Below are 22,152 nucleotides of genomic sequence, written 5' to 3'. Positions count from 1 at the left end.
ACTCTCTCTCTCTCACACACACACGCACACACTCTCTCTCTCTCTCACACACACACGCACACACTCTCTCTCTCTCTCACACACACACGCACACACTCTCTCTCTCTCTCACACACACACGCACACACTCTCTCTCACACACTCACTCTCACCTTATTCTTCCTGAGTTTGTTCATGACCTCAGTCAGGGCAGGGTATCCTCCTCTGTATCTCCACAGATGAACTGTGAGGAAGAAGAAAGAAGACAAGCACAAGGAGAGAAAATATTAATTAATATCCTGTAATGTGACTGTTTTGCTGTATATAATGTTTGAAAGGAGAACGACTTAAATCCAGATGCGTGTCGTCTCTAATTAAAATCTATATTATATATGTTTTATGGAAGGAGTCTCCAGTGTCAGCGCTTCATAAACAGTCCGTTAGAAAGATTTAACTACGTTTTCTTACATCATCTTCATTTATAATTATCACCATGAGAGAGAAATAAAGAGATGATAAAAAAATAATATCTTTAATAAATAAAACGATTCTTAGCTCTTGTGAATTGCTGCGGCATAAGAAGAATAAAACACTGTAGGAAAAAGTGAACTCATCCACACCTGCTTGATCCTGCTCTCCATACCACGTGTTCCAGGTTCCCACCAGCTCACACGGATAATCAGGGTTGGTGTGGATAGAGGGCAAGACTTGTTCACTGTGTGTGCAGAAGCAGTTCATCCACATTAACGCAAACACCTCAGCAGTAAGACAGAATGCTGTGGGATCAAACCCATCTACAGAGAACTTTATAAAGAACTTCAAAGCTGCTTCAATTGGAATTCTTCTAACATAGCTTTCCAAAAATATCATCCATGTGCCGAGCAATTATTATTTTCCTTCAAGCACTAGTTAAAGATGTAAAATATACATTACGTCAGATTTAAGGCAATCACTGACTATGTGCGTAAAGGTTTAGAACAAAAAAAAAAATACTAATGATTGAATAGAAAAGAAATCAAATGTTGGACTTGTTAGGAAAGAATTCATGAAGAAAAAAAAAAGCACCAACTACGACACAGCACCATCTCAATATTGATGATCTTACCAAAGTTTGTTATAATCATCAAGGCACTCTGGCTTGACATTGTGAACTGTAAAAGAAAGGCATGTTACGTAAAGCAATAAACTTTGCCTCGGCTGACTAAAGGATCAGATCTGTACGTTACTCCACTGTAATCTCGTCCTAACAAAACAACGTGACGTGTCGAACAGTAGGCTTGTGCGATAGAACCGTTTAATTACGCTGCTTTGTTTTCCTCTGTTATCTCACAGGCTCTCGAATAACCTCGCTCTCTCTCTCTCTCTCTACCAATATGGGTTTACTAACATGACACATGTTTACGGTCAACATCAACTGTAAATATATATGTAGATGATTACAGATGACACAAACAATCAAACGCGTTACGCACGAAGTTAAAGGTGGGGTCTCCGTCGTATGAGAAATGCTTCAGAAAACCGAGTCGGGACGACAAACAAAACAAAAATCAAAACAAACGTGTAGCCAATGAGCAGAAAGGGGCGGGGCTTGTCGATATGGGCGGAGAGAGTGTTCGGTGCGCATGTGTGACATTAGCAGAAAGCGGTTTTAACATCGACATGGAGGATAAAAACAAAGAAAGAAAGAGAAGAAAGACTTACGATAAGGACAAGAAGTAGGACGTGTTAATATAGGATCAGCTTTCCAGCGCTGGAGAGAACTGAAGGAGCAGGAAGTTGGCCACATATTCACAGGTTGGAGTTTCCCGAGTCAATAACTCCTGAGCTAAACGCTGTTACTACACAAATAACACCTCTTTTCTATCGTAGTAATGTAGAGAGGCAGCTACAACCGCGTTTTGTGTAGTAACAGCGTTTAGCTCAGGAGTTATCGACTCGGGAAACTCCGACCTGTGAATATGTGGCCGACTTTACTTAAGACGCCGAGGCGCTTTTTTCCTTCTCGATAGGTGAGTAACGTTGGTTTTGCTTTGTTACACAGAACTAATATATGCCTTTGTCCTTTACATCATTATGCTTGTGTGGCATTTTTGCTTGTTTGTTTATCTACAATCGTATTGTTCTTCCCTTCAGCTATGATAAAGACACGTTTCTTTCTGTTAGTCGCCTGGGTTATGTATGTATGTGTGGGCGGAGCTATCGATTTAAGGGTGGGACCCATGTGGGTTAGGGGCGTGTTTGTTTTGGTGACTTTATATGTCAGCTTTGGCTTTCAAACAACGGAGACCCCACCTTTAACGGTGAAGATAATTAAAGTGTTTTAAACATCCTGGGTCTTAATAATAGTGAAAACGTAACCATAGTGAATGTTAGATTACAATAAAATAAAATGCACTGACAACGTTTTTGCGATCACTGTTCATATCATTCTTATTATTATCGTTCACTCTCTTCCTGTACAATCACGATGATTAAAAACCAATCGAATCGCACAAGCCTATCGTACAGTAGTCGTGTGCTGTTTAATGGGAACCTACACTGAATTTTATACAGGTTAAGGTCTTCTTTCTTGGCCAGCAGGTGAGAATGCGCGTCCTTCCTGGGGTCAACTTTTCTCACAAAGAGAGATTTAAACCAGCTGTCCTCACGGTTTAGGTTTGAGGACGCAGACAGAGTTCTGAGGAGACAGAAAAAAGATTTATAAACTGTGAGAAACTCTTTAGTTTGTACATGAAGTGAGTAGTGACGATACCCTCTCTAAGAGTAGTGATAGAATTCTGAAAGACATCATAGCATGGGGACTAACACAGTTTATTATAATCTCTCTCATACACACACACACACACACACACACACACACACACACACACACACACACACACACACACTCTCTCTCTCTCTCTCTCTCTCTCTCTCTCTCTCACACACACTCTCTCTCTCTCTCTCTCTCTCTCTCACACGCACTCTCTCTCCTTCTCTCTTACACACTCGCTCATATACACACACACAGTTTATCATCATGTGTCTCATACACACAGACTCACACACCACACACACACACTCTCACACACACAGTTTATCATCATCTCTCTCTCATAAACACACTCACACACTCACTCACTCACACACACACACACACACACATACACACACACATACATTCCCTTTTCCTTGACAGCACCCAGTCATGACGCTGCTGATCTTCTCTACTAAACTCCTTGCAGTGTGTCACGTCTACACATTAACACACTCCTCTATATTATTACACACTACATCACCATTTAAATTAAATTAATAAACTTTCTCTGGTCACAAAATCCAACGTTTTATATCTTTAACACATGGCTTTAACTGTGACCTTGAGCTCCACTGCTAGTGTCCAGGGCTGTGTTTTAATAACACACACACACACACACACACACACACACACACACACACACACACACACACACACACACACACACAAGTTCACTAGCCTAGCCTGAGGTAAATGTTATAAACTAAGCCGTAAACAGAAAGTAAAATGTGATAAACGACATAAAGGACGTCTCCCGCGGCTGCATTGTGTGTTATAACCTCTCACACGTCAAACATGGAGCTCACCTGATAGTTAAAGCCGCCTGCTGTTTCGGTCCTAACGCGTTATTAGCCTGGTGAAGGCCCTTCCTCAGGCTCTGAAGGACTCTGGTCGCCATTTTTCCTCAATGTCGAGCAGACGCGGTTCCTGCTACATAACGGCAGCCTGGACTACAGCGTCATTCCACCTTCTACCGCTAGAGGGAAGCAGAGTGGCGTGTTGTACTTTATTATACACTGAGTGTGTAAAAAAACTGAAAAGGTCTAAGGTGCCTGTGCACATGATGGATGCATGAGGTCAAATGACTCCTCAATTTAACAATTTGAGGAGTTTAGAGGGTGAGAGGTGTTCTGAATGAACCTTGTCCTGCACTGTTTGCACCAGGTTGCACAGTTGCACTTTATGTGGCTAAGACTACTTACATGTCCTTAGCCCTGTCTTTGTTTTATGTAGCACCTTGATCCTGGAGAAACGTTGTCTCATTTCACTGTGTACTGCAACAGCTATATATGGTTGAAATGACAATAAAAAGCTTCTTGACTTGACTTGACTTGACTTTCTTTTCAGTAACCAGCACCAGAGGAACCAGATCCTCTCCTGGTAGCATCACAGCACACCACAGCACGGACAAGGGAGCTTCCCACCGCATACTGACGGATCATCTTAAGCTTTTAATTTCGTACGTTAAAGGACTCGATTCTCCGCAAAGAGTGCAGTCAACTTTGGCCCTTCTGGTATATTGCCTCAGTGGAGCTTATTGTCAATGTAGATCCCCAGGTATTTGTAAGAGTCAGAAAATAGGAAGATATAATGTTCAGTAGTATTGTTATGTTCTGTGTTGAAGTTCTCTTCATCGATAATCTGAATAACTAACACGTTACAATCCTTCACGCTCTCTGAGATCACAAAACTCAGGACTTCTGCTAGTTCCCAGAATATCTAAGTCTACTAAAGGTGGTAGAGCGTTTTCTTATTTAGCTCCCAAACTTTTGAATAGTCTTCCCGATAGTGTTCGGGGCTCAGACACACTTTCCCGGTTTAAATGTAGATTAAAAACTCATCTCTTTAGTCAGACGTACACATAATACATCCCATAATACTGTGCACTATTACATTAGACTTGCTAATATTATGAACAGCAGCTACGTTAATTACGCAAAATTATACTTGTAGTTTTAGGGTGGCTGAGATCACAGACAGGGGGCTGGACCCACCCTAAAAAGGCCCAGACCTGCCCCTGGTTCAGACACATTTTATCTACCTTTTCTATTAGTTACCCTTGGCTCTTGCAGTTGTTGATCTGCTGTCAATTAAAAGTCTCAGGCCAATTAACATCAGTTTGGAACATCAGGGCCGCTTTTGGCCCTCGGGGAGGGACTTTAGTCTTTATCACCTGGCTTATGATCTAATGGTCATTTGTCAGGTGCTATAAGGAAATATTGTGAAGTGTCTTCAGGGTAAATGACACAGGGACATTTTGGAGTTTCCTTAATCGTTATTTATTTGAGTATAATGTTTAGGATACTGTTTTCCCTCTTATCCAATGTGGCAGTAAAGAAGTATTCATTTTTATTTGTTCTTGCATTTTATTTTAAACATTATAACTGTTGTTGTTGGGGGTGAGTAATGTTCAGGTTCTGCTTCTTAACATCCTTCAACAACACTTTGAGGAACCATTTTCTTTTAGAGTATGTTTTTGGTCCAGGCAGCCAATGGCGTCGTTTGTGGGCGGTGCTATCGGATAAATTAACCAATGAGGGTGTTTATTTTCTCACTCAACGGCGTGAACGTGGCGCGCATGCGGGGTCCCGTTATCCGCTCTAAGAGGTTGAGAGAGTGAAAGAGAGTGAAAGAGAGAGAGTGAGTGAGAGAGAGAGAGAGAGAGAGAGAGAGAGAGAGAGAGAGAGAGAGAGAAAACAAGGCGATATCAGTCTCTTCCGTTTAATGATTCATTTTCGTGACTACAGCTATATTTTTCCATCAAAGGCGTGAATTACATGTCATATTGTAGAACGAATAGATAGATAGATAGATAGATAGATAGATAGATAGATAGATAGATAGATAGATAGATAGAGAGGGAGGGAGAGAGAGAGAGATATAAAGAGTGAGGGAGAGAGGGAAAGAGAGAGAGAGAAAGAGAGAGGGGAGAAGAAAGAGAGAGGGAAAGAGAGAGCAGACTGAAAGAGAGAGACACAGAGAGAGAGAGAGAGAGAAAGTGAGAGTGACACACATAGAGGGAGGGAGAGATAAAGAGAGAGTGAGTAAGAGAGAGAGAGAGAGAGTAAAGTTCTTCAGTCCAGCCATCTTTCTAACACGCATCAGTGAGTATGTTTTATACCATTTATTTACTGGTCTATATTTGAGCAATCAATTTAATTCATGCTTAAAAAATATAACAATTATTTAAAAATCAGATTTTACAAAATGTAAACATGTAATTAAAATATCATCCTTTACATGTGACGTTTTATCAGACGTGCATCAGACGTTTTATCAGACGTGCATCAGACGTTTTATCAGACGTGCATCAGACGTTTTATCAGACGTGCATCAGACGTTTTATCAGACGTTTTATCAGACAATGTTCTAGCATCACAGTGGAGTTAAAAACAGCCCTTGATTTTTATTTAAAGCCTCTTACAATGCAGGAAGGTTAAAGATCTTCCTCGAGGACAGAAACATGTCCGCTTGGTGATGCTTGCGGTCGAACCAAAAAAAAAAAAAAAGTCATTCATGCTACTGTTTAAATGAACAAACTCTAAAAATGAGTTTTACAGAAAGGGCCACTGATGAGTCCTTTTAGTTCTCAGGTGCATACAGGAGGTATTTTATCTCTGGGTTGTTTTACAGTTCATGGCTTTACTCCAGACATTTGTGAAGCTGCGACGGTCTGTGAGGTCTGCGTCCCGGGCCTGGGGTCCTGCACCAGTACTGCTGGGAAGGACGAGATGGCATCACACGGCGCCCCAGGATACGTGTAACTGGCAGCTGCTAGACGACTGCTTCGGTACGTGTTCGTCACTTAAACGGCGTTTAAACGGTTAACATCTGTTCCGTAGCTCGACCGAGCTCTCACAGTGAAGCTGTTGCTCACCTGCCTGCTGCGATCGAAACTGGTTCTCACTTTAATGTACATGATAACACCAAAATAACCCACAGTGTGAATACCACTCCCCCGCGGATGAGCTCTTAGTTTAGAAACGTATTAAAAACTAGATAATAATTATTAATTTACACTTTTTTCCTGGTATAAAGACATTTAAAGGTGGGGTCTCCGTTGTTAGAGAAATGCTTTAGAAAAACGAGTCGCAATTAGCAGAAAACGGTTTTAACATCGACACGGAGGAAAAAAACAAAGAAAGAAAGAGAAGAAAGACTTACGATAAGGACAAGAAGTAGGACGTGTTAATATAGGATCAGCTTTCCAGCGCTGGAGAGAACTGAAGGAGCAGGAAGTTGGCCACATATTCACAGGTTGGAGTTTCCCGAGTCAGCTACAACCGCGGTTGGAGTTTCCCGTGGCAGCTACAACCGCGTTTTGTGTAGTAACAGCGTTTAGCTCAGGAGTTATCGACTCGGGAAACTCCGACCTGTGAATATGTGGCCGACTTTACTTAAGACGCCGAGGCGCTTTTTTCCTTCTCGATAGGTGAGTAACGTTGGTTTTGCTTTGTTACACAGAACTAATATATGCCTTTGTCCTTTACATCATTATGCTTGTGTGGCATTTTTGCTTGTTTGTTTATCTACAATCGTATTGTCCTTCCCTTCAGCTATGATAAAGACACGTTTCTTTCCGTTAGTCGCCCGGGTTACGTATGTATGTGTGGGCGGGGCTATCGATACAGGGGTGGGACCCGTTTGGGTTAGGGGTGTGTTTGTTTTGGTGATTTTATATGTCAACATTGGCTTTCAAACAAACGGAGACCGCACCTTTAATTAATTAACTTTTGCGATGTTTTTGCATGATTTAATGAGGTGGTGTTTTAATCTGCAGAGCTTCATTACGGCGGTCAGGTGATGCACTTTAACTACGTGTGGCTGAGGGATCACTGTCGCTCGGCCTCGTGTTACAACTCCAAAACAAACCAGCGCAACCTGGACACCGGCAGCATCGACCTGAACATCCGACCCACCAAGACGCGAGTGGACGAGGAGAATCTCTTCCTCACATGTAAATCCCAGTTTCTCAAATCTTCATGTTCTTTTATTTAAATAAGACAACCTGCAAAACGACAATCTTTTATTTGTTATAATTAATATTTCAGCAGACGTAAAAGCTTCTTGTATAAGACTCTACGCTGCTTGTTTGTCATCAGTCTTTATCGTCTTTTCTTTTTTTCCACCAGATGTTTGACATGATGAGTAGATGAGTAGATCTTCACCAAGAGGAGATAAGGCATTTTAGGACAGATAAGACTTTGACTCTTATAAAAGACCTCAGCAGGTTGATACGTTACTTTATACCTACAAGTTATTCAGTAACCTGCGGCTTGAAGACGTTCGTCTGTTTGTTACTTTGACCAAAAGAGAAGTGAGATTGTACTTTGTCTTGACTGGTGAACGAATAAGGAATAATATATAACTGCGATTGTACAGTTTCTGTCGTAGACGTCGACTCAGGAGCCGAAACGGTGGTGGACACGAACAGGATTCTCAATTCATTTACATCAGGTTTTATTCACCAGATTAAACCCGATTCCAAATGAACTCGTTCTCGTCTGAGGGATAAAAGGAATTAACAAAAGATAAATAGGATTTCAGCCTGAATGTAACCGGAAGGTTGATCCATAACTGTGGGGCTTTGTAAGAAAAAGCTCCTCATCCTTATGTAGGCTTCACTATTCAAAGGTACCAACGAAGAGCATGCATTCATTTTAGATCAAAGCCCAAAGGTTCTCTCAGGTTCTGTGGCACAATATAATCCGGTTAATTCAGTTTTATATACAGTGCGATAAATAAGGAGATCAAACATACAGTAAATCTACTCTGTGTTGTCCTTTCCACAGGGCCCGACGGTCACGTCACACGCTACAACCTGCCCTGGCTAGCGAAGAACAGCTACGAGGGCCAGAAATGGAGCGCTATGCAACCGCGCATCCTGTGGAACTCCGAGATTTACTCCAACGCCAAGGTGACTTCAGCCAACTGGGAAAAGTTTATGAGCTGCGACGAAGAGCTGAAAACGTTCCTGAGTAACTTCTTACTGTACGGCATCGCGTTCGTAGAGGACGTCCCGCCTACGATCGACGCGACCGAAACGGTGACCAAAAGAGTTAGCGTGATCAGGTAAAAGGTTTTTATTAATACGTTTAAAACTCAGATTAGCATTAGCACGTTATATTCTGTAGCTGAATGACCGTCATGACTATAAGGAAACATCTGAGCAGCTACACGTAACGATGCCATAGGAAATGTCATGTCAGTCAGAGTAACATTCACAGCGTAAACTACATCAGCAGGTCTGATCTAAAGTGATCTGATGAACTCTGATGCCAGCACTCGGTTGGATCGGATCTGTGGTTTACAGCCTGTATGCTGTGTTAGGACCGGATGATGATGATGATGATGATGATGATATCATATCAGTACATAATGACATCACAGGTCTAGAGATACAGGCAGATTTGATATTAACAGTTGATCGGATGTTAAAGTTTCATACAGAAAGACATTGAAGACCTTAAAGATCTGTGTACAGTAGAAACGTCCCTGCACCGTCACACCCGAACGTCAGCAGCGCTTTCTCAGATTTTCTGCACACGTTTTACTTGTTTTTTGTTGTTTTTTTTTCGTATCCAGAGAGACGATGTACGGCCGAATGTGGAGTTTCACCTCCGATTTTTCACGCGGTGACACGGCGTACACGAAGCTGGCTCTGGACCGCCACACCGACACATCCTACTTCCAAGAGCCTAGTGGGTGCGTATGCAAACTTTCATGACCGACGCCGTTAAAGCCGCTCACCTCACACCACCTTACAGCGTGATTAAAGACGAGGCGCCGCCTCCTTCTTCTTCTGTATCTACTGAAAACGCTGAGGAAGTAAGATGACGAGAGCGGTTAAAATCACGGCTTTGTTTCGGTTCCCCTCTGTCACCTCTGGATTAGTTTAATCTGTCTGCTGTATGCTTTGCTCCATCGATGCGACACGAGGCCCGTCACGTCTCTGTTACATAACTGCGACCTGGGGGCTTGAAGTCCTCGCTGAAGCGCATTAGACTGAGTAAACTGATAATAAACACGTCACTCTGTAACTCTGTGTTTGGTACGTTTGACTCGAACCCTGGTACCTTTTCCTTCTCATGCAGGTCAGAATACGGGACGGAACACATCCGTCTGCCCGAAGCCGCCGTCGTCCCTAATACTCACCATCTGATTTTTTTTTTGCTTTTTGATATGTATTACATGCAGCGTGAAAACATGCGTCTACAAACACAGTAGAGCCGTGGGTAAGAACGTGTGAGATCTTTATGGCCTTTGCACGGTACTAAGTTTTCTTTTATTCCAAAAGAAATAATGCTGCAGATTTCCAGCTTGTGGCTTTTGGTCAGGTTTGGCTTTGCTCTACTCACGGTCACATACACACTTGGCTCAGCACACTGCTCAGGGAGAGAGAGAGAGAGAGAGAGAGAGAGAGAGAGAGCACACACATCCCTCCAGTTCACTCCCACGCTTAATCACAACCTCTCTGCTTCTACTGAGTTCTGTTCTTTTTAATAGTAGAGTTAAAGGTGCGGTCTCCGATGTTTGAGAAACGCTTCAGAAAACCGAGTCGGGACGACAAACAAAAAAAAACAAACGTGTAGCCAATGAGCAGAAAGGGGCGGGGCTTGTCGATATGGGCGGAGAGAGTGTTCAGTGCGCGTGTGTGACATTAGCAGAAAGCGGTTTTAATATCGACATGGAGGATAAAAACAAAGAAAGAAAGAGAAGAAAGACTTACGATAAGGACAAGAAGTAGGACGTGTTAATATAGGATCAGCTTTCCAGCGCTGGAGAGAACTGAAGGAGCAGGAAGTTGGCCACATATTCACAGGTTGGAGTTTCCCGAGTCAATAACTCCTGAGCTAAACGCTGTTACTACACAAATAACACTTCTTTTCTATCGTAGTAATGTAGAGAGGCAGCTAGACTCAGTTTTCTGAAGCATTTCTCAAACAACAGAGACCTCACCTTTAATAATCCATTTACAGTATCAAAATAGATTTATTCCTTTATAGGACGAGGCTTTTCAGACCATACTTATGACATCATGAATAGATGTCTACGCTACTGTAATATAGTTTTTCTGGGGTTATCGTATGATGCTGTCTACGTTCTCTCACTTTTGCTCCACCCGGCTGTTCGACAGGATTCAGGTGTTTCACTGTTTGAGACACGAGGGAACCGGCGGCAGGACTCTGTTAGTGGATGGCTTCTACTCGGCTAATAAAGTCCTTGAGCGATCTCCTGAAAACTTCGAGCTCCTCTCGCGTGTCCCCATCAAACACGAGTTCATCGAGAATCTCGGTAACCAGAGCAACCACATGATCGGCATCGGCCCCGTTCTCGGCGTCTACCCCTGGAACAAGGAAGTCTACATGATGAGGTACTCGCCGTCTCGCCGCACGGCATATCGTACAGTATCGATCGTGTGCGAATACCAGAGGGTTAAACGACTCTCGGGCGATTCAGTCCAGGTTAAAGAAATCACTGGTCTAGCTGCAGATATGAAACTCTATTCTGCTGTTGTCGTTACTTAGATATAACAACTATGACCGTGCGGTGATCAACACGGTTCCTCACAACATGGTCCAGCGTTGGTATGTGGCACACAGACAGCTCACTGACGAGCTCAGGAACCCGGAGAACGAGCTGTGGGTCAAACTCAAACCGGGCAAGGTAACAAAACCTCTGTGAAAAACCTTCTAAACCTTCTTTAACTTATAGACAGTAGATATCATGAGGAGAAAGCGTTGATCTTTTTAATGCATTTAATCCTCTTCCGTGTTAAGGTTCTCTTTATCGATAACTGGCGAGTGCTGCACGGTCGAGAATCCTTCACGGGACTCCGTCAACTCTGTGGCTGCTATCTGACCAGAGACGACGCGCTCAACACGGCTCGGTCGCTGGGTCTTCAGGCTTGATCATCATCTGACCAGCACTAGAACACCAAGCACCAAAGAACAAGCTTAAACAGTGTAGATTAGCAAAAAAAAATTATTACAGAATTATGGAAATCCGTGAATGTCAGAAACTCACGTTAAATGATACGAAGTTCCTCTTCACCGCAAACGAAGAACCGTTTTATGAAAGACACGTTAGAAGACGGCGCACGGGGAAACGAGGCTCGGTGGTACGAGGAAGAAAATTCCAGCACTTTTTACAAGGATGATATTCGGTGATCATGGTTATGCCTTTAAATGTAAATGTCAATGTTTTAATGTGGAAAGGGTTGAACCCACACAACATGAGTTATGTTCATGCACTATAATCTTTTACGAAACCCGCGAATACGTCTAGTACGACGTACGAACGTTTTAAAAATGCTGTGAAATATAGGAATTTACTGTATGGAGAACTGACATAGCGCTAATGTACAGGGTTTTTTACCCCTGGTCACTTCCTGCGTTTTCTGTGATCCGATATCTACCCGATGGTAAAAAGACCAGGTCTAAATGCCCTCCGAATCGTTTTGGAGACGGATATAAACCCGATGGTACAAACCCCTTCAGGAGGTGGTCTGGGACACCTTTCAGATGAAACTGGACAGGTGTAAATGAATGTGGTTGTTCAAGCCACATACGTCAGCGCTAAACTCCTCCCAAACGGAACTACGTCACTCGCAGGTGATCTTTCACCCAGGCGTCTCGTCGGGGCTTAAAACGAGCTGCGGCCGCCAGCGAAAACGCAGCAAACAGTAAACGCTGTTTTTTGTAGCATAAACGTCGTAACCAGTTTTTTCATCTTCTTTTTGATCGCGTTCTGAAAACCGCGTACACCAAAACGTGTTCTGTTTCAGTTACCCGGGAAATGAGGTAAAATATATTAGCATTTTGGGTGGGAGTAGAAAGATGGGATCGATATCAGATTCGCCGAGACGCGTTTATGTGGCCTGATGTAAATGGGACAGTTTTAACAAATCGGATAGCTATCGGATCAGAGACAACACACGAAGTGACCGGGTGTAAAAAGACCCTCAGATGTTACAGTAATCAAGCTTCCAGGAAAACAGACAGGATTTTTTAGTTCAAACTGACATTTAAACACATTAAATCGCAGCAATTAGATTTTCTATTATAGTTAAACTAACATCATATGCAAATTACAGTATTTAAGATGTTATGAAAAAATACTGCTATTTAAATTTTAGTAATCATTTTATAATAATTATTATTATAATTATGTCTGATCTGTTTTGGGATTTATATAAATCTACAAAATAAAGAAGAAAAAAGTAAAGACGTCAAGTCAAGATGCTTTTGTCTTTTCGATCACAATAAAGTTAAACGAAACAACGTTACTTTACTACCTTTAGTTCGCAGCACGAAAAGCCCGAGGTGTTCCATACAGAATTTGTATCAGCAGTTTAAAACAAGCGTTCTAAAATGACAAAGGAAAATTTTAATGATGTTGCAAAACATATTCAAATGCAACAGCATTTTATTTAGCATGATGACGTAGTCAAATAGATTCTGGTGTATTAAAATAGTTTTCCAGAGTTCGCTTGCCCCTGAGCGTTTATTTCAGATCGTGTCTTTGGAAAGGTTGTTAGACAAAAATCTGAAACTAAACACAAAGAAAACCAAACAAAATTGGAGATGTTTCACCGGTTCAGCGTTTCTCTCCGTCCGCTCCATCTCTCGCTCCGCCTGTTTGAGGATATTGTGGTGATAACTGTATATAAACTGTAAATAAAAGCTTTCCCCCATTCTCAAAGGTTCTCACTGGGCACTTAAGGGGTAAGGACAAGGATTTTACCTCCTGCCCACATTTGAGGGTGTTGTTATTATTATAAATAGAGCCTCTGGTGTCTTTCATGTGCCTGAAAACGATTCTTCCTGGTCCAGGATGTACTAGACTTCTTTTTAGCTGAGTGTTTGTCCGTCCTCACAGCTTTCCATCCGGTAAACCCTGGACTTCCGCTTACATATAAAATACCCCCTCGCCTTGTGTACTACACTATCTCAGATCGCTTTAACACCCAGCAATTCAAGTACAAATACCTCACACGGCCTCAGTGCTCCGTGGGCCGTTCTCTATCCTAAAGCTGCTGATAACTGAGCAAACATTTGCCAGGCTTCTTTAAAATGTGGGAAAGTTGGACGTAATCCACCGCACTCGGTTTATATTTACAGCACTTGTATTCCATTTTCTATTTAACACACCAACAGGTTTATATTATTCGATTCAATTCAAGTTTATTTGTATAGTGCTTTTTACAATTGACATTGTCTCAATGCAGCTTTACAGAACATAAACATAGAACAAAAGGTTAATATGAAGAATAATATAATACAAAGTTCATTCATTTCCTGCCACTTATCCGAACTTCTCGGGTCACGGGGAGCCTGTGCCTATCTCAGGCGTCATCGGGCATCGAGGCAGGATACACCCTGGACGGAGTGCCAACCCATCACAGGGCACACACACACTCTCATTCACTCACACACTACGGACAATTTTCCAGAGATGCCAATCAACCTACCATGCATGTCTTTGGACCGGGGGAGGAAACCGGAGTACCCAGAGGAAACCCCCGAGGCACGGGGAGAACATGCAAACTCCACACACACAAGGCAGAGGTGGGAATCGAACCCCCAACCCTGGAGGTGTGAGGCGAACGTGCTAACCACTAAGCCACCGTGCCCCCATTAATACAACAAGATTAATATTAGATATATTTAAACGTATGTATTTATCCCCAATGAGCAAGTCTGAGGTGACTCAGGTGACTGTGGGGAGGAAAAACTCCCTTAGATGGTAAAGGAAGAAACCTTGAGAGGAACCAGACTCAAAGGGGAACCTCATCCTCATCTGGGTGACACTGGGGCTGTGATTATAAATATACAGTCTGATAAATGTTGTATTGGTGTAAAAGATCACACGGAGTTCACATCTCCTCTTTAGTATCACAGAATCTAACTGGAGCTGGTAGATCTCTAGATACCTCAGGATCCTCACAGTCATCCTCATCTCAGCGGAGATCCAAAATCTTCATCAAGACGATCAGAGCTGGTAAAATTTCTGGATGCCCCTGGATGAGTAGAAAGAGAGAAGCAGTGGAGAGGGATTAACGTAGCTGCTGTTCATAATATTTGCAAGTCTCATGTAATAATGCACAATATTATGGGATGTATTATGTGCACGCCTGTCTAAAGAGATGAGTTTTTAATCTACATTTAAACTGGGAAAGTGTGTCTGAGCCCCGAACACTATCAGGAAGACTATTCCAAAGTTTGGGAGCTAAATAAGAAAACGCTCTACCACCTTTAGTACATTTAGATATTCTGGGAACTAGCAGAAGTCCTGAATTTTGTGATCTCAGAGAGCGTGAAGGATTGTAACGTGTTAGAAGACTAGTTAGATACATGGGAGCTAAACCATTAAGAGCCTTGTACGTAAGTAGCAGCAGTTTGTAATCAATTCTAATCATATATTATAATCCCCTGAAAATACACCTGATCTTCATAATCCAGATCCTTTCCGATGTTCCGTTATAGACCAGGTCTCGTGGCTGAGTGTCCGTGAACATGTGGGAACTGAGGAACCTTGAGCATCTGGTCAACCTTCGATTTCAACCTCCAAATTTTTAGGGTTCTCTACGACACAAATACACCCGTTTTATCCGGCCCCTACGGGTTTGCTATGAACCCTGGGATAAAGAGCGGAGAATAAGAGATTAGTTCAGCTCTAGATGGAACCTAGACGCAGACATTTCTGTAGCTTTTATATATTTCAGAGCTTTGGATGTTACTTAGCTGATGACGCGTGAATGCTAGCGTGGCCGTGCTAGCTCAAGTCAAGTCAAGTCAAGAAGCTTTTATTGTCATTTCGACCATATATAGCTGTTGCAGTACACAGTGAAATGAGACAACGTTTCTCCAGGGTCATGGTGCTACATAAAACAAAGACAGGGCTAAGGACTTAGTAAGTAGTCTTAGCCACATACTGTGCAACATGTTGCAAACAGTGCAGGACAAGACAGACAAGACAGTGCAGGACAAAAGACAGTGAAGACACAAAGTTACAAGACAATACACAAAAGACAATAAACAGTAACAGAAACAGCGCCGACCGACCGGTGTATATATTGTGTGAATACTGAATGTTCAAACAATATTTCGTGCAGTAACATTAGAATGAACACGGTTTCTTAGCAGAAGGTCCTTGTGATAATATATAGAATTGTGCAAAAAACAGCAAACGACTGAAATATTGTATAGTATATGCGAAACGGCTGAGATATCGTACAATATGTGCAAAGACGGTTGAAATGTTGGACAGTTTGTGCAAAAAGTTTGCAAAACAGCATGTAAACAGTTTGATGGATTGTAAGCAGCATGTAAACAGTATGATGTGTCAGTGTGTGTTTTGTGTGCGTCTGTGTAGTCCATACAGATGATGTGTGTGTGTGTGTGTGTGTGTGTGTGTGTGTGTGTGTGTGTGTGTGTGTGTGTGTGTGTGTGTGTGTGTGTGTGTGTGTTGTGCTCAGTACAGTTCAGTTCAGTTATTAAGGAGTCTGATGGCTTGTTGGGAAGAAACTATTACAGTCTGGTCGTGAGGGCCCTGGAAGGTTAGCATGGGAGAAAACTAACTATTTAAGTGGAACGACAACAAAAAAAACTGTTCATTTGTCCAAGTACTCAATAAAACTCTTTCAATTTTGAATTATAAATATGAAACTTTAAATATAATAAAATAATAATTATTATATTCATGAGATTTGAATAGTGTCCTGACTTTTCTCACACATGTAGCCAATAAACTCGAACCCTGTGTGTTTTGTTTTGTCTTTTTTTTTTTTTTAGCCAAATCACCCAATAAGTTTTATGGAGGTGTTTAAATTTCACACAAAAATCATTTACATACAAACACTTTAGTCAGCATCCACAAAAACATGGCGCCTTGTGGAGCGCCAACCGGGTCATCGCGAGGCTACAAAACATCGCGAGAGTGACCCGAAGCCGCGTTGTACGCATGCGCACAAACTCACACGTGTTCTCTTGCAGGCGCACAAACTCACACGTGTTCTCTTGCAGGCGCACAGACGGAAGATGGCGGACTGTGAAAGTACGTGCTCTTAAACTCTCGCTTTTTATGCTGTTTTTAAATATTATATCGTGTTAAAAGGAAATCGGGTGAGGATTTATGTTAGTCTGATGTCTAGGAGATGTCTTGTGTGTTTTATAAACAGTGATGAAAGCGTGATGTTTATAATATCCGGGCACGTGGGAGAAACGTTAGTCTTTAAAATGTTCCAGCAGGGTTTTTGTCCCTGAAAATGGAATTTATAATGTAAATATATAATTTCATATAGAACATAACACTTATTATAACGTTTAGACGGTGTAACTTTACACCACTTGTGCACTTAATAAGATCCCACACGTTTTGGTTTCTTTACGACTTTGTGCACAATGTGTAAGTAAAATAAAATAAAAAAGCTCCTTTTGCAGATTAAGTGTCTTTTTAAATCATCAGATCACACGTGTAAGTGGTTTCTGTGGACCACGTGGCGCACGTGGTGGTGCGCACGTGCTTGCGCCCATTTTAGCCTTGATGCTTAAGGGTTTAAAGTTTGTTTCATTCTGATGAATGGAGTTTAAACCCCCAGATTATTTAATCCGAAGCATGGTCAGATTATTTAATCCGAAGCATGATGTTTAAATGGTGAACTTGGTTCGTGCTACACAATGACGTCATACTTTTCTCCACAGAGAAGAAGAAGAAGAAGAAGAGCAAGATTTCAGATGAAGAAGTCGGGGTAATTAATGATTTCCAGCTCGGAGGCGGTCGTGGTGTCGATGAAAGTTCCTTTGGTTTGTTTCTGTCGCAGTTAAACCGCATTAATTCACTTCTGATCATTTTCTTGCAGGAAATCCAAGAAACTGGAGATTTTCTCATCAAACCGGAGTCCAAGGTTGCGAAACTCGACACGTCCCAGTGGCCTTTGCTGCTGAAGGTAAGCATCGCTCGCGGTGGACGTCTTCCTCTCGGTGCCGGTCGACTCGGTCGGCGTGCGAGATGATGAACGTGTTTATCCATTCTCTGAGCACGGCCGCTTCCGGCTCTCTGCGGCTCCTTCGCTCCGTTCTGGACTGTTGGGGTTCTGCTGGTCCGCTCGTCCGGTTTCCTGGAGGTTCGGATCAGCAGGTGCAGAGAGATCAGACTGGCCTTGATAAAGATGAACGGACGCGTCTGATCACACGCTTCTTACGGCCTCCGTTTAAAACGCTTGTTAAACTCGTGACTTTCGACTTATTAAAAGAACATGCTTTTATTTGAATCTGTGCCGTATTACATGAGCTTTGAGTCACATGAGACGGTCTGTTTGTTTATTTCCATCTAGAACTTTGATAAGCTGAACATCAGGACTACGCATTACACACCACTGCCTCATGGCTCCAATCCCCTGAAGAGAAACATTCACGATTATGTCAGGTACGATTTCTTCGTTCGTGACGTTCGTGTTTTTGGTGAAGCCACATGATGCTAACGAGACGGCATTAGCGCTCTGTGCGAAGATGACTTCTTATCTATCACCCTGGACTGATGGCTGCTAACGGCGTCTCGTCGTGCGTGAGATTAGACGTCCTGATCGTTTTTCTGCAGCTTTACTTTTTCTCTTCAGGTCCGGTTTTATTAACTTGGACAAGCCGGCGAATCCGTCTTCTCACGAGGTGGTCGCGTGGATCAAACGTATCCTGCGTGTGGACAAGACGGGACACAGCGGGACGCTGGACCCGAAGGTCACGGGATGCCTGATCGTGTGTGTCGACAGAGCGACGCGATTGGTCAAATCTCAGCAGAGTGCAGGTGAGGCGGAGTTTCCTGCGTGCTCGCTTTTACTTTATTCAGACTAAAGTGTGAAGATGCTCTTGGAGAGTTCTGGTATGTTTACAGCTTGCTTTATTCTGTGAGCTCGACCTCACCCAGTAAAACCAGTGGCCTTTCCTCAGTACTCTTGTGCCGTGTGTTTCAGGCAAAGAGTACGTGGGCATAGTACGGCTGCACAATGCGATAGAGAGCGAACACCAGCTCGCCAGGGTAAGTGTTCGCCGACGCTGTGGTGGTTTATTTCCGCGTTTAATTTGCGATGCCGCGACATGATGAACCCGTTTATCCATTCTCTGAGCGACTCCGGGCTCTCCTCTCTCCGCCGGCCTGCTTGCGGCCGCGCCGGCGTTCTGCTGTCGTGGCTGACGCTGCAGGACGTGCGGGTTTGGAGAGCCAGGATTCACGAAGGAAGAATTAATGGGACTGATCTCAAATTCGCAAACTCTTTCTTTCTTGCTTTCTTTCTTTCTTCTGCTTCATTCGGTTTAAATTGATGTCCATGTGCTGGTTTTGTCTCTCGCGCAGGGTTTGGAGTGTCTCACTGGAGCTCTGTTCCAGAGGCCTCCTCTCATCGCCGCGGTGAAGCGACAGCTCCGAGTCAGAACCATCTACGAGAGCAAACTCATCGAATACGACTCTGAGAAAAGGCTCGGTAAGAGCTGAGCTTGTGTTTAAGCCTCTGAGTGACGCCACATGATGCTTTATAGACGTCATTAGCATTTTTTGTGCAAAGATGACCTTTTATCTATCACCCCAGACTGATGGCGTTCTCCCACCACCACCAAACCCACCCCCTGATGTTAGACTTTCCCATGTTTTAGAAAACTCTGCTTCTAAAATGTATTTTTTTTTTCTTATTTATTCTGCAGGGATTTTCTGGGTCAGCTGCGAGGCAGGAACGTACATCAGAACGCTGTGTGTTCATCTGGGGTTGCTGCTGGGTGTCGGAGGGCAGATGCAGGAGCTTAGGAGGGTTCGCTCTGGAGTGTTGGGTGAGAACGTAAGTGATCCTCAGACACCGACGACTCTCGGTTACACAGAGAACCTAAAAGTTCTCACCAAAGTGTTGAGTTCAGTTCTGGGTTCCTTCCCCAGTCCTGGTAATAAATCTTTGGTACATCAGATGGCTGAAGATGAGATGACGAGGTTGCATTTGTGTAATGCTGCTCTCACGTCTTCACCGACATCTTCTCTGTCGTGTAGGACGTGACGCATGACCTCGTTTCTCTCGTTCCCTCAGGACTGTATGGTGACCATGCACGACGTCTTAGACGCCCAGTGGCAGTTTGACCACAACAAAGACGAGACGTACCTCAGGAGAGTCATCTTTCCTCTGGAGAAGCTGCTCGTCAGCCACAAGAGGATCGTCATGAAGGACAGCGCGGTGCGTCGTGTTCCTCCTTTCCCGGTCTGTTTGGTGTGGCTGATGTTTTTAATGCGCTCTTTTTTTTATTTATTTTATTTTATCAGGTCAATGCTATATGCTACGGTGCTAAAATCATGTTGCCCGGTGTGCTGAGGTACGAAGATGGCATCGAGGTGAACCAGGACATCGTCGTCATTACCACTAAAGGAGAAGCCATATGTTCAGGTGAAGGTCCAGTTACTCACTCACTCATAACCTCGGGTCTTAATCCGAGCCACATGATGCTACACAGACGGCATTAGCATTAGTGCGAAGATGACCTCGTATCTATCACCCGAGTCTGATGGCTCTGATCAGATTTTTGAACCTCGTTAAACGGAAAGGAGAGGAACTAAAGACGGCGTGTTTGTGTTTGCAGCCGTGGCGCTCATGACGACGGCGGTCATCTCTACGTGCGATCACGGCATCGTGGCTAAGATCAAGAGAGTCATCATGGAAAGAGACACGTATCCACGCAAATGGGGCCTGGGGCCAAAGGTATGGTGACGGGGTGGTGGTGGGGGGGGGGCGAAGCGTCTTGTTTAGACGTTTGTGTTTAATGTTTTGTCGTCTTCTGATCTCTGACTTTCTCGCCGGTGTCTCTTCAGGCGAGTCAGAAGAAAATGATGATCCAGAAAGGGCTTCTAGATAAACACGGCAAGCCGAACGGGAGCACGCCGGCTAACTGGAAGGAGGGATACGTGGATTACAGGTACACTCTCTTCTCTTCTCCTCTTCTAGACTCTGTCCGGTCGGCGCACGAGAGACCCGACGCAGACTGTTATCCCTTTTTAGCCTGCTGTGACTCTAGAGGGAGTCTGTCTGCTACAGAGACTCGCACGACTCTCAGCTCTGTCTGCAGCTCGTACGACAGGTGTTTGGGTTTTGCGGACACGCTTAAGCTCCACATTCGCCGTAACGTATCTGTTTTTATGTCGTCCTGATCTAATTTTTTGTTTGCCCCTCCTCCCCTCAGCAATAAACCCAAAGCCGTAGCAGACGAAGACGTTATTCAGGCAGGAGCGAAGGTAGAGAACCCTCGGCTTTCTTTCTTCCAGCTCGTGTCTTTGTTTTTTTTTTTTTTTAAGTTTGTGTTTTGGATTTAAATTTACTGCTAATTTTTTTTTGCGTAGAGGAAACGTGAGGAAAGCGGAAGCGAAGGCGAGGCGACGCCTTCGACCCCAAAGACCGACAAGGAGAAGAAGAAAAAGAAGAAAGAAAAGAAAACGAAGACTGCCGAGGAAGCGTCGGAAGTCGCAGAGGAAGCGGTGGCGGAAGAAGGAGAAGCCGAGGTGAGCTGAATGAATCTCAGCGTAACGAACGATACGATGACTTCCGTCTTCATTTTAGTTCATAGTCACGTGACATTTTCTAACGATCGCAAGGTTCGTTAACTGTAAAGTCTGATGTCTTTTATACGCCGCCGTATCGTTCCGTCGCTAAGCTCCGGTCAGATCGGTTACCGCCCAGCGATCTATCGACTGTCGTGTTTTCTTCTCGATCGGGAGGTCACAGCTCGCACGTGGCGGTAAATGTATCGCAATCGTAATCATCACCTTTTTATTCCACAGGTCACAGAAAGCGCCAAGAAGAAAAAGAAAAAAAAGAAGGCGAAAGAAGCCGAGACGGGATCGGACTGAACATCTGATCCGATCTAACAGACTGTTAAAGGTTAGCTGATCGGGAGAAAGTGACGTGGCGTAAACACCTGAGATCAGACGTCAGGTTCCTGCTCCAGGCTGCGTTTCTCCTCACCGTCGGCCGAGTGACTGATAGTGTGTGTGTGTGTGTGTGTGTGTGAGATGAAGAGCAGGCCTGAAATCTGTTTTTTATTCTGAATGATTGACACGTCCTCCTCGTCATAATGTTCATTGTATATTGACAGAACTTTAGGTTTTTTTGTTTTTTTCCCCCAAAGCTGTGGATTAAAGAAATGTTTTTGTACTTTTTATCTTTTGTTCCGTCTCCACACACAGAGACCAGATTGTTCGTCCTCCGTGTGAGCGTCCGTACGTGCGTCCCTCGTGACGCTTCCTTTCTGTTGTATTATGTATATAAAACAGGATCGACTTGTAATCCTAAAGCTAAAGTGCTACATCAATATAAGAGTTTTTTTTTCTACACTCGTTTGTTTGTCTTCTGTTCA

The 22,152-nt window shown here is 43.5% G+C and overlaps 3 protein-coding genes, 1 long non-coding RNA gene and 4 other non-coding genes across 8 annotated transcripts in view; 7 read left to right on the top strand and 1 right to left on the bottom strand.

The window, feature by feature from the left end:
- Positions 1 to 3,749, bottom strand: part of LOC113647578 (protein NipSnap homolog 2-like) — a 9,683-nt gene extending 5,934 nt beyond the window's left edge. The window contains exons 1-5 of the mRNA XM_027154357.2: positions 3,583 to 3,749; positions 2,517 to 2,656; positions 1,085 to 1,130; positions 600 to 694; positions 153 to 223 (exon numbers count right to left, since the gene is read on the bottom strand). Of these exons, the coding sequence (XP_027010158.2) occupies positions 153 to 223; positions 600 to 694; positions 1,085 to 1,130; positions 2,517 to 2,656; positions 3,583 to 3,674 (444 nt within the window). The 5' untranslated portion in view covers positions 3,675 to 3,749. The remainder of the gene's footprint in view (positions 1 to 152; positions 224 to 599; positions 695 to 1,084; positions 1,131 to 2,516; positions 2,657 to 3,582) is intronic.
- Positions 3,750 to 5,719: 1,970 nt separating this feature from the next.
- tmlhe (trimethyllysine hydroxylase, epsilon) lies at positions 5,720 to 13,011 on the top strand. Its single transcript, XM_027154389.2, has 8 exons — positions 5,720 to 5,880; positions 6,410 to 6,566; positions 7,557 to 7,733; positions 8,569 to 8,848; positions 9,362 to 9,481; positions 10,914 to 11,150; positions 11,305 to 11,443; positions 11,557 to 13,011. Exons 2-8 carry the CDS (start codon positions 6,413 to 6,415, stop codon positions 11,686 to 11,688), a joined length of 1,239 nt encoding a protein of 412 aa, XP_027010190.2. The 5' UTR covers positions 5,720 to 5,880; positions 6,410 to 6,412; the 3' UTR covers positions 11,689 to 13,011.
- Positions 13,012 to 16,193: 3,182 nt separating this feature from the next.
- Positions 16,194 to 22,127, top strand: LOC125139847. Its single transcript, XR_007138975.1, has 2 exons — positions 16,194 to 16,248; positions 21,783 to 22,127. It is a non-coding gene; the product is annotated as an uncharacterized LOC125139847 (long non-coding RNA).
- dkc1 (dyskeratosis congenita 1, dyskerin) lies at positions 16,776 to 22,127 on the top strand. The gene is made up of 15 exons (XM_047805636.1): positions 16,776 to 16,833; positions 17,484 to 17,528; positions 17,640 to 17,726; positions 18,114 to 18,205; positions 18,396 to 18,580; positions 18,747 to 18,811; positions 19,127 to 19,253; positions 19,471 to 19,601; positions 19,842 to 19,985; positions 20,072 to 20,192; positions 20,386 to 20,504; positions 20,615 to 20,718; positions 20,983 to 21,034; positions 21,140 to 21,298; positions 21,578 to 22,127. Exons 1-15 carry the CDS (start codon positions 16,819 to 16,821, stop codon positions 21,644 to 21,646), a joined length of 1,515 nt encoding a protein of 504 aa, XP_047661592.1. The 5' UTR covers positions 16,776 to 16,818; the 3' UTR covers positions 21,647 to 22,127.
- LOC113647604 lies at positions 18,246 to 18,322 on the top strand. The gene has a single exon (XR_003441707.1). It is a non-coding gene; the product is annotated as a small nucleolar RNA SNORD83 (small nucleolar RNA).
- LOC113647605 lies at positions 19,290 to 19,368 on the top strand. The gene has a single exon (XR_003441708.1). It is a non-coding gene; the product is annotated as a small nucleolar RNA SNORD83 (small nucleolar RNA).
- On the top strand, positions 19,658 to 19,790 carry LOC113647607. Its single transcript, XR_003441710.2, has one exon. It is a non-coding gene; the product is annotated as a small nucleolar RNA SNORA36 family (small nucleolar RNA).
- LOC113647606 lies at positions 20,241 to 20,316 on the top strand. The gene has a single exon (XR_003441709.1). It is a non-coding gene; the product is annotated as a small nucleolar RNA SNORD83 (small nucleolar RNA).
- Positions 22,128 to 22,152: the final 25 nt, after the last annotated feature.

The sequence above is a fragment of the Tachysurus fulvidraco genome, chromosome 21 (genome assembly GCF_022655615.1).
Source record: "Tachysurus fulvidraco isolate hzauxx_2018 chromosome 21, HZAU_PFXX_2.0, whole genome shotgun sequence".
Classification (NCBI taxonomy): domain Eukaryota; kingdom Metazoa; phylum Chordata; class Actinopteri; order Siluriformes; family Bagridae; genus Tachysurus; species Tachysurus fulvidraco.
This window is presented reverse-complemented; position numbering and strand designations above follow the sequence as displayed.

What these genes read in the sequence shown, in the direction of transcription:
- tmlhe (XM_027154389.2), top strand. Translation starts at nt 6,413, where the DNA reads ATGGCTTTACTCCAGACATTTGTGAAGCTGCGACGGTCTGTGAGGTCT. An exon ending in GGAGAATCTCTTCCTCACAT is followed by an intron (nt 7,734 to 8,568) that starts GTAAATCCCAGT and finishes TCCTTTCCACAG; the next exon opens with GGCCCGACGGTCACGTCACA. An exon ending in AAGGAAGTCTACATGATGAG is followed by an intron (nt 11,151 to 11,304) that starts GTACTCGCCGTC and finishes GTCGTTACTTAG; the next exon opens with ATATAACAACTATGACCGTG.
- dkc1 (XM_047805636.1), top strand. An exon ending in AGTGGCCTTTGCTGCTGAAG is followed by an intron (nt 17,727 to 18,113) that starts GTAAGCATCGCT and finishes ATTTCCATCTAG; the next exon opens with AACTTTGATAAGCTGAACAT. An exon ending in GAGGGATACGTGGATTACAG is followed by an intron (nt 20,719 to 20,982) that starts GTACACTCTCTT and finishes TCCTCCCCTCAG; the next exon opens with CAATAAACCCAAAGCCGTAG.